Genomic DNA, 11,056 nt, shown 5'->3' with positions numbered 1-11,056 from the left:
CGGAGAGGAGAGTGAACGGGCGTGTTAGCGGCAGAAAGGGAGAGACAAATAATGACACATGGCGCTCTCCAAGAAGAGGAAAGTGGACAGTGAGAACAGAGCTTTTAACCCTGAATGGACTCATTCATGTTCATCCTACCCACTGGGAGCACAGAACCAGTGTGTCTCATTCAGAGACCGTGGCGCTCATTAAAAGTGCCAAAACGCCACTATGAGACAAAACACAAAGTGTTTGACCAAACATTCCCTCTCAAGTCAGAACTGAGGTCACAAAAACTAAATATCGTTCCAGGACAGGCTAACCGAGGCTAACCAATGAGCACCTGCATGTGTGTATGAGAATGGCCCTGACACCATTTCAGCCCAAATCTAAACTCCTGGCAGGACAAGCTCCAGCTCAATTCTCGCACTGAACAGAACAAAGTGATTGAGGGACTGCAATATAAGAGGGAAAGAAAGAGAAACGTTAAAACTGTTCAATTGTTATGATGTGTAAAGACTGATATTGTTCTATAATCGGCTGAAATCTAAAATTAAGCACTTTTAAGATGCACATATTTTCAAAAGCAGCCCAAGAGGAACATTACACATATCCACAGTATTTACTGTATATCTGTAGAGTTCAATGTTAATTGACAATAAATATTGTTGTTTATGAATTGTACTTTCTTTATTTGATTGGCAGTCAGTTGTTGATTACTTACAGACGTTGATAAAGCTACAGTCTACTTCAATATATATCACACTAATTCATAAAGCAAGTTAGACATTTTGATGATCAGGACCTTTACATGTGGAGATTTTCTCTAACTGGACCTCGTTGAATTTTAGTTGATTACCCCTGTAATAGGGCATCACATCAGGTTAGCTGGTGCCTCTGGTGGACAAAATGAGACATGACATGTGGAGCACTTCATCAGGTGGATCTGTATTCAATTCTCTCAGCTGGGAACATACAGTGAAACAAAGTGTTCTCTCATGACAGACATTCTGCCAGCTAAAACACTTGATATTTACTTTTACATTATCACGAGTAACACACTCCTTATACTGCAAATACACTTCATATTTAACAAAACAGGGTCACATACTGTAAAAAAGATTGCATTTGACACCGTCCTACAGTAGTGATAAATGCTACACTGAAGGAAAAATGTGTTGGAATGTAGGGTTTATTTGTCATACACACACACACACACACACACACACACACACACACACACACACACACACACACACACACACACACACACACACACACACACACACAAGTTGGTGTTATATAAATAAAAGTAGTCATACATGGTTTCATTGGCGTTTTAGTGTCCGAAAACACTTTAAACTTGTCAATTTTAGTATAGGAAATACATATTTGTATGAATATATAACAAAAATATTGGTAGATTTGGTGTGCTGTTAGCCTAAAAATACCCAAAACATAAAAAACAAAGAAACAAATCCACATTCAGTCACACAGTGGCAGAATAAAGGGGCAACATTTAGCTTTTAGTGTGTTGGGATATTTAAACTAATGTACACACATACAGCGCTCTCTCAGTGTCTCTCGGTCATACACACACTCGATGTCATCTGAAGGTGTGTCTCCTTATTTGAGTGCCTGCCAGATGATGATGATGAAGATGATGAGCACCAGCGACAGCACCATGGTCAGAATGCACATCCTCTTACGGGACTTCCTCTGCACACAACAAGGGGCCATGTTAGTGTCATCAGATTCAGAACAAGTGACAGTGTATGGAGACAGGACATCATAGTAAATGTATTCATTCTAGTAAACAGCATGAATCAATAACTCTAGATGATTCTCCTGATCTTACTGTCAACTTATCACATGATCCAAACCAAAACTGTGTTACTCATTCTCTTAATACTTCCTGTGTCAGTGCTGTAAGCTCACTGCATATGGAACTAGACCTCTAAAGAATAGATAATAAAACAAAGAAACCTGAGAACTAAGGCAAACATTGTGAAAGGAAATGGCATTCCATCAAGCTGAACGAACCTTGTTTAGTCTTGTAATATAATATATATGAGAAGGCATAACATAATAACATCATCTGTTATGCCATGTTTTCTTACAGCATTGTATTACTCCTTATTAGAGAAGAACATGGGAACTCCAGAGCACTGACAGAGACACAGCTCTTTTGAGCCTTCTATTTCCATATTATTCAGAAGTAATGACACCATGATCTTCTTTAGTGATACAATTATAAAGAGACAATATGAATAACCTGCTAGCTTCAACCAGTACCAATTTTTCTTTATAAACGACAGAAGAGGATTAGAGCAACATGAACAAAAGCTATTTTATTTTCATAATTCTGAGAAAAAACTTAGAATGATGACGTGACAATTCTGTGAATGATGTATTCTGATTTAAAAAAGGCAGAATCTCAAAATTCTCTCTTTAATCAAAGAACAAAAAAATAGCATTTCTTGTAATAAACATTTGTTAGATTGGTATTTGAATGAAATGTACATGCAACAGTGAATGACTCTGCTCTCTCACCTTGTAATAGGAGGCCTTCTGCAGCTGGACGGTGCCCCTGTCTACATGAACCTCAGCACTCTCCACATGGGCCTCTATGGTGTCTGTTCATCACACACAGGGGGGGGGGGGACGCATGAGCATATTCAAATCACATGTGTGAAGCATCAACTCTGTTCCTTCTGACTCACCGATCATCTCCCCCTGATCGTGGATCATCACAGCCAGGTCCTTGAAAATCTGGTTCACGTCCTTGATGTTGGCCTGAGGAGACAGTGGGAGGGGGTGTTAGCTGGGGGGAGAGAGCTACAGAGTCCCTGTCTCTGAGGGGTGGGGGGAGGGAGGTGTACTGTACCTCCAGCTGTCTGATGTTGGTCTCTCTCTCCCTGATGGTCTCCAGGTTCTCCTCAGTGACCGGGGGCTCCTCAGTCTGAGTCTGGCTCTCACCCCACTCATCCTCACTGCAATAACACACACTTTATTTCACAGAGATACGGACATTTGAGACATTCTGTTCTGTCAAACTGTTCAGACTTTCCCTTAGACTACTTTACTTGGCAATATTTACATATCCCTAACATGGGAAGAGAAAAATATGATACCTACAAAGTTTTCCTGCCCATTGTATTTTACCGTTCATCATTCATGTGTTTAAAGAAGGGTTAAGTGGCTGTGGTGCAGTGGACTAGTGCGTTGGTGTTCGGATCAGGGGAGCACAGGTTCAAACCCCACTGCAGTCAGCATGTCGTTGTGTCCCTGAGAAACTTCACCCCAAATTGCTCCTGTGGGGATTGTCCACAGTATTGAGTATGTAAGCTTTGGATAAAAGCGTCTAACAAGTGACATGTAATGTGAAGAAGCTAGGCCACGCCCCCTGTAATTTCTGCAATTGAATAGTACATTTATATTGAGTGACAGCCTTTATCTGTGAAAAATTAGCTTTTCTTATAATAGTTGTAAGATGTAAGGTTAGTTAATGCAGATTTTTGTTTATTTTCCATAGAATCACACACACATTTCAACAGTGCTGTAATGCCTAAGTGTCTGTGCATTTGTATCCGTATTTATAGTCAGTTAATAATAAACTTAGAAGGAAATTCATTCCTCCCGTGTCCGGACTAGACACCCCATACTGTTGTCTACCTTCCTATGCAGCCAGAGCTACATTGCAGGCTGCTTTAACCCTCCGGTATCACTGTGGACGTTTTTGTCCATATGGGTCATTTTTCACTTTCATTTTGCAATAACTTTGGTTGTGTTGTTGCAAATGGCCTAATTTTTTGTAACAATGCTTTTTTCTCTATCTATTTTGGAATTCCAATTTAAATTTTTCAAATCGGTCTTTAATTCACTGTGTAACAAATCGACTACGCAAATTAGTCATTCGAGACAAAAATGTCCACTGCAAAATACTTTGATAAAAACATTATATTAAAAGTATTTTTTCACAACTTTTTTTGGGTTCAATCTTTAAAGCAACTTCTGCTCTAATAGAAAACACAAAAAATGTAATCATTTTCAGGATTTTAACCCTTTAAATGCCATTTTGAAAACATGAAACCACTGTTTGTTTTCATGATGAAAACTGAGAAAATGTGTTATTTTCCAAAAAATACATATCTGGTGACTGGCTCTTTTTTTTTTATAACTGTCTTGGATATGTCAAAGATTAGCAGCAAAATTGATTTTTTTTGCATTATTAGTTTTTGCACAAAATCAGATTGCACAAAAAAGTTACATATTAGTCATTCGGGACAAAAATGTCCACTTCCAAAAACTGCTGTAAAATGACAACAGATTAATATTTTAAAAAACTTTTTGGGGTTCAATCTTTCAATCAACTTCAGTCCTGATCAAAACTACCAAATGTTAACTTATGTTCAGAAAAAAACATTTTCAAATCTGGTTTCCCTCTCACGAGGAAATGCCGCGCTACATTCTTGCTGCCAGAGATTTGGTTTCAGGGCCCACGCGTTATGCCATTACGAGTGGCATAAATAAGAATTCATGACTTGGAATCCTTCTTTGATTTATTCTTTAACCCTGAGATCATCAGCAGTATTGTCGACATGACACACCTGCATGGGGGACGTTCGGTGGCAAACTGGAGGGATGTTGATGCCACAGATGTTAGAGCAAACATTGGAAAGGATAGTGCAGAGGAATGTAGCGCAGCCACGGGATGGGATCCTCTGTGTCCTCTCCACTTTCAGGGGAAGGGTCAGACGAAGAATGATCAGACTCCACCACAAACATCTGATCATTTCTCTAAGCATGGCTTCACATGGCGGCGCAACGAATATTCTTGTTACTCCTGGGGCAATCTGGTGCTATCATCCCCTTTGTGCTGTGATTGAGGAGTCCTTCATACATCTCAACTTCATCACCATCGTGTTGTTCCTCAGCAGCTCCTCAGCAGCTCCTCAACCTCCTCAGCAAAGGTCCTCATCGATTCCTCTGTATCAACGTGGGATTCGGGGCAGAATTGTTCCTTCTTCTCTGCCCCCATCCGATAAATGAACTGTTTGGCAAAAAAGTGTTTTATCCTTGTGCTGACTCCTTTCAAGCACAGTTCAGGCAGATCCAAACCAGATTCTCCTTCTCAGGGTGTTTCTGTTTCAAAGGATGAGTCCTGCAGCTGAAGTTACGGGCTGCATGAGACCTCTTGTCCCACAGAGAAGCTCCTCTTCATCTTACTGCTTGTTGCGTATCACAGGAATGAAATGACCGTCCAGCCAAACTACACATATTTGAAGCTTTGGCTTTGCAGCCAGATGTTTTTATTTACTTCAAGGAGTGTATGTATCGCTGTGTATGTCTGTTTGCTAAAGAGACATTATCAAAAGGACTTTGAAGTTCCAAACCATTCAAAACATCGAGGTCAAGCTGGGTCAAGACCATACATCTGTTTACCTTTAAGACACATGAAACAGCACAAATGAAAAACAAAACGCCATGAGAGCACACTTAGTCCTGTCTCATTCTCACACACAATCACTCACTCACATACAAGGTATAAGGAGGTTTAATATGTACGAGTGTGTATGAGTTTGGGAATGAGGGAGTGAGAGAAAAAGAGAGAGAGAAAGAAAGAAAGAAAGATATGAGGCTTCAAACTGGCAGTTAAAGCTTTAAAATCCTGAACATAAGTTAACATTTGGTATTTTTGATCAGGACTGAAGTTGATTGAAAGATTTAACCCCAAAAAGTTTAAAAAAATATTAATCTGTTGTCATTTTAGAGCAGTTTTTGGAAGTGGACATTTTTGTCCCGAATGACTAATGTGTGAGTTTTTTGTTTAATCTGATTTTGTGCAAAAACTAATAATCAACCAAAATCAATGTTGTTGTTAATCTTTGACATATCCAAGACTGTGATAAAAAAAAAAGAAGCCGACCCCCCCAACATTTATTATATGGAAAATAACTGCCTTTTTGTGCATGTTTTTCATAGAAAACGCAAATTCATGTTTTCAAACCGGCAGTTCAAGGGTTAAAATCCTGAAAATAAGTTAACATTTGCTATTTTTGATCAGGACTGAAGTTGATTGAAAGGTTTAACCCCAAAAAGTTTTTAAAAATATTAATCTGTTTTTTAAGCAGTTTTTTGAAGTGGATATTTTTGTCCCGAATGACTAATATGTAACTTTTTTGTGCAATCTGATTTTGTGCAAAAACTAATAATGCAAAAAAATCTATTTTGCTGCTAATCTTTGACATATCCAAGACTGTTATAAAAAAAAAAGAGCCAGTCACCAGATATGTATTTTTTGGAAAATAACTAATTTTCTCTGTTTTCATCGTGAAAAAAAACAGCGGTTTCATGTTTTCAAAATGGCATTTAAAGGGTTAAAATCCTGAAAATGATTACATTTTTGGTATTTTCTATTAGAGCGGAAGTTGCTTTAAAGATTGAACCCAAAAAAGTTGTGAAAAAAACCTTTTAATATAATGTTTTTATCAAAGTATTTTGCAGTGGACATTTTTGTCTCGTATGACTAATTTGCGTAGTCCAATCGAATGATACCGGAGGGTTAAGAGCATTTGGTTCTGAAAGGAAGCATTGATATCACTTTTTAGCCAGTATATAGCCAAAGGGCTATTTAAACCATATCATATTGGCAGTAACAATGTTAATTATACACCTCTTAGTGGGATCTTTTATAATTGATTATACAGATAATACAGAGGGATGATGTTGTTGTTCGGGGTTCCAACACACCCATAGGTGTTTGCTTCATTTTTGTCTTTAACAGCAGCCATGTACTGATGACACAGTGTGCAGTGACTTAAAGAACAGCGGAACAACATACTGTATTTCAGGCTTGCTTTGGCTTTCTCACCCCAAAATTGTGTTAAAAAAAGAAATAGTGGCTGGAATGAGCTGAAGGTAAAATATTTAGAAACACTTACTCTTCATATGTGACCAGTTGGTCAGTCACATTGCCTCCATCTCCCTGTAGACAGTAACAAAAGATAATAAACATGAGCGTTCATCACTGTTATATCCTATTACACTATGTGTTTAACCCTCCTGTTGTCTTCGGGTCAAATCTGACCGATTTACTACTTTCATCAATCATAACTTTTTTGTTTTACATTCCATTGCATTAAGGCTTTATGATATCCTTCACAGTAGAAATTTGAACATATAAATTGCTGATCACCACTTTCATTGAACTTTGCATGATTTAGTCAACTTTGAAACAGCCATGGTGTTCCCGGTCAAAACTGACCGCCATGAAGAAAAGGAATTAGTAACCATCCAGATAACACACACACACACACACACACACACACACACACACACACACACACACACACACACACACACACACACACACACACACACACACACACACACACACACACACACACACACACACAGACACACACACACACACACACACACACACACACACACACACACACACACACACACACACACACACACACACACACACACACACACACACACACACACACACACACACACACACACACACACACACACACACACACACACACACACACACAAACCCTTATGTGCCCATCCCCCCATATGGATGGATATGTTCAGTGTCTATTCTTTGTATATTTACTGCAGTTGTACATGTATACCAGTAGTCTGAACAATATGTACAATTTGAAATGGTGTTAAAAAATTTTTGGTGATGATTAAGGGTTTTAGTGTTAATGTAATAGCAGTTAAAACAGGACCGGTCACATTTGACTGCGAACACCAAAGTAAGGGGGGGAAGACAATAGGAGGGTTAAAAGTAATCTTTAACTGTTTGTTCACAGTGAGTCAGAACTCACCAGGACTCTGGATCCGGCCCGGGCTCTGGCCACGGACTCCTTCTCTATCTCCGCCGCCCTCCGCTGAACCACCTGGAAGTTGTTGAGGGCTGAGGAGAAATCGTTCATCAAACGTTCCCTCTGGAGCTTCTGCTGCCTCTGGAAGAAAAAGAAAGAAAGGAATCTTTTTTAACATTTGGTCAAGGCTGTCATTTTGCATTAGAGTTCAGGTCTAATGTAAAGCTCTGAATGGTGTTAACCAGAACTCCTGCCCTGAGTCTATTTTTCATTTAGTCCCTCCACTGGCTCCCTGCATGTTTTAAAATGTTTCAAGGTGTTAGTTATTTACTACACATTCTAAAGTTGGCTAGCACCAGCCTATCTCTCATTTTCATTTTTGCTGTTTTCCCCCAAAAACATTTAGTCAAAACTGTTATTATTTTTAAGTATATCTTGACTGCAGGCAACATGGATGTCCAGATGTGTTTAGTTTTGTTTTAATTTAACTTGACCTTCTTCTTTTATTATGTCCACTATAATTATTGCTATCAAGTCATTATAATTTGAAAGATGTCTGTGTCTCAGCCAAGGAGTTGTAACTCATCAGCAGATGGTTCAAAACACTGTGAACTACATGATCAACTAGTAAACAAAGATGAATCGGCTGCATATATAATATAAATAAAGAGTACTGTCATACGGAGACTTCCGGAATGAAGAGTGAGGAGTAGACGTGTTTTCCTCCGCTCCCTCGCTTCCAACTTTTTTATCATGTAGAAACCTCGTTACTCACTTCAAACTTTTACTAATCGATACAGAACAACTGCGCAACTTGATACCTTAAAAAGACATGGCATCTATAGCCGCAAAACAATTGACACCCTTACTATTGATGAAGAACCCAATACCTAATTATCAGCAGAGCACCCCCCCTCCCTCCCCTCCCTTTTCTTTGCAATACTATTTAATATTCATCCTTTATTTATTTTGCTTTTTATTTCCTTATCCCCCCCTCCCCCTTGTATGTTTGTGTGAATGAGATTGCGGGGTAATGGGGTTTGTGTTTGTTTGTCATCTATATTAGGAAAACACAGTATTTTACATGTACTGTAATGTCTTGAAAATGTCTGTTCGCTATCCGTGCGAAAACTAATAAAAAGATTTATTAAAAAAAAAGAGAACTCTCATACATTGGTTTGTAATTGTAACGTGAATAGCACCATGAGAAGGCAAAGACAGAGATTGATTTTGATGCAGGAAAAAAGTCCAGCCCACTCTCACTTCACATCCTGAAGTATGTCAGTATGAGCAGCGTTCTCTGCAGGACGCAATCTTATTCTATCCTTTTTACATACATTAAAATCACCACAAATGCTATATTCTTTGAAAAAGAAGTCACCATATTGAATGACCATTTTGTTTACAAGGCATTTCTCCAGTTAAAGTAGTCAATTTCCTTTTAATATCTTTTTTTTTTGTAGATTGTTAATATTTTGTGTTTCCTTTAACTTGATCGCCCTCTGCTGGGCCCTGCAGACTCCTGGCCTGTGGTATGATGTAATGTTCTCACTTAAAACCCTACAGTAAGTTTGTTTATGTATTTTCCCTATTAAAGTGGGCTTCTAATAACCATGCTTTTGCTACAAAGTGGTGGTGAGTAATTGGTTACGCCATGTGTTGTAATTTACTAACGAGCTAAATTATTTCATTCTTAGTTTTTGTACTTTTCTGGACTGTGACCAAACGTTCATCATTAGTATGCTATTGGTTACATGCAGTGTCATTTAGTTTCTCTTTTCTCCTTCCCTCTCATCCTGAAGCTATCCGCAGCTCTGGTTTTTGATGACACATCAACAATGATCTGACCGTGGAATAAGCTTATCATGGCATTCATTGCCCTACTATGATTTTACTGACATATCCATATGTTGATATATCTCAATTGAATGATTTGTTGATATAGCGATAGTTTGTACAGATATGTGCGCTCAGGGGAGGCCGCCTCTCCCACTTCAATGAAAGTAGCATTTACAGAAGGTAAAAAAATATATACATATAAATATTACATCTTTCAACTGATCTATGACAAAATGTAATTGTTTGATTGCGATCATTTTATACACAAAATAGCCGAATTTGCAGAACTCTGCTTCAAATAGGGGGAGACATCATTGAATACTGACCTGTAGGCCTATGTGTGTTTTTTAAATAATTATAATATGAGATATGACAAACACGGTCACCTAACCATTAGGTCAGTCATCCCAATCGAATGGTGAATTCAAGCTTCCTCTATGGGGCTCATATGTCTATAACTGTGGCTCTGATACTAGCCAGTGCCTCTGTGCCCATTGACCTCACCACACGTCACTGGTGAGGGCTGACCTGTTCTGATGGAGACAGTGGGGGGGGCAGGGAGCCCAGCTCCTTCAGGTGTCTGTTGGTTTCTTTAGCCAGCTGGTTGGTGTAGTGCTGGAGCTGTTGGCTGCAGGGGAACACACACACACACACACACACACACACACACACACACACACACACACACAGACACACACACACACACACACACACACACACACACACACACACACACACACACACACACACACACACACACACACACACACACAACATTAAGATCCTTCCACTCTGAAATATTACCCAGGGTGCTGCTGGTCCCAGGTCAGTACTCACAGCTTCTCCTTCAGCTCGGAGCTCTCCTGTCTCAGCCCGGGTTGGTTGAGGAGGTTTTTGATCTGACCAGCTGAGGAGAAAAGGAACAATTGAATTACACACAGGGGGGAGAGGGTTACTACAAAATGTATGCCTTTACAATTACTAGTTACCAGTCAAATAAAATGTTATCAGCAACCTTATCTAGGTATCACAATATACAAGTAATGTAACCTGATTACTGACTGGTGCATTTGGATTTCCTCAATATCAAATGCAATGCCAATAAATACAAAATAAAATAAATATCAATATGAAGGTTTTTTAGTTAAGTGTAATATGTAAGACGAAAGGACAATGTGACCTTAGAGAAGAAGAAACCAAGATATTTAGGATTTAAAAATGATTTTATTGATAGGAAAACCTGCTTTTCACTCAGCATATTCAGGCAGGAGCCTATACGCCCCCACTGAAACACATGAGCACATACTACAGTTTAAAAAAGCAGAAATTAAATCAGAGCTGACAGAAAATGCTCCTTTTTAGTTTAATACACACAGTTAAGCCCACACAC

General features: G+C 38.9%; 1 protein-coding gene across 2 annotated transcripts in view; it reads right to left on the bottom strand.

Moving 5' to 3' along the window:
- Positions 1-645: 645 nt before the first annotated feature.
- Positions 646-11,056, bottom strand: part of stx12l (syntaxin 12, like) — a 33,884-nt gene continuing 23,473 nt past the window's right edge. For both annotated transcript variants that reach the window (XM_079641101.1, XM_079641100.1), the window contains exons 3-10: positions 10,504-10,573; positions 10,195-10,294; positions 7,831-7,968; positions 6,925-6,968; positions 2,868-2,973; positions 2,704-2,776; positions 2,534-2,616; positions 646-1,699 (exon numbers count right to left, since the gene is read on the bottom strand). In XM_079641101.1, coding sequence (XP_079497227.1) covers positions 1,607-1,699; positions 2,534-2,616; positions 2,704-2,776; positions 2,868-2,973; positions 6,925-6,968; positions 7,831-7,968; positions 10,195-10,294; positions 10,504-10,573 — 707 coding nt within the window. In that variant the 3' untranslated portion in view covers positions 646-1,606. The remainder of the gene's footprint in view (positions 1,700-2,533; positions 2,617-2,703; positions 2,777-2,867; positions 2,974-6,924; positions 6,969-7,830; positions 7,969-10,194; positions 10,295-10,503; positions 10,574-11,056) is intronic.

Source organism: Notothenia rossii, assembly GCF_949606895.1.
Source record: "Notothenia rossii genome assembly, chromosome: 7".
NCBI classification, from domain to species: domain Eukaryota; kingdom Metazoa; phylum Chordata; class Actinopteri; order Perciformes; family Nototheniidae; genus Notothenia; species Notothenia rossii.
This window is presented reverse-complemented; position numbering and strand designations above follow the sequence as displayed.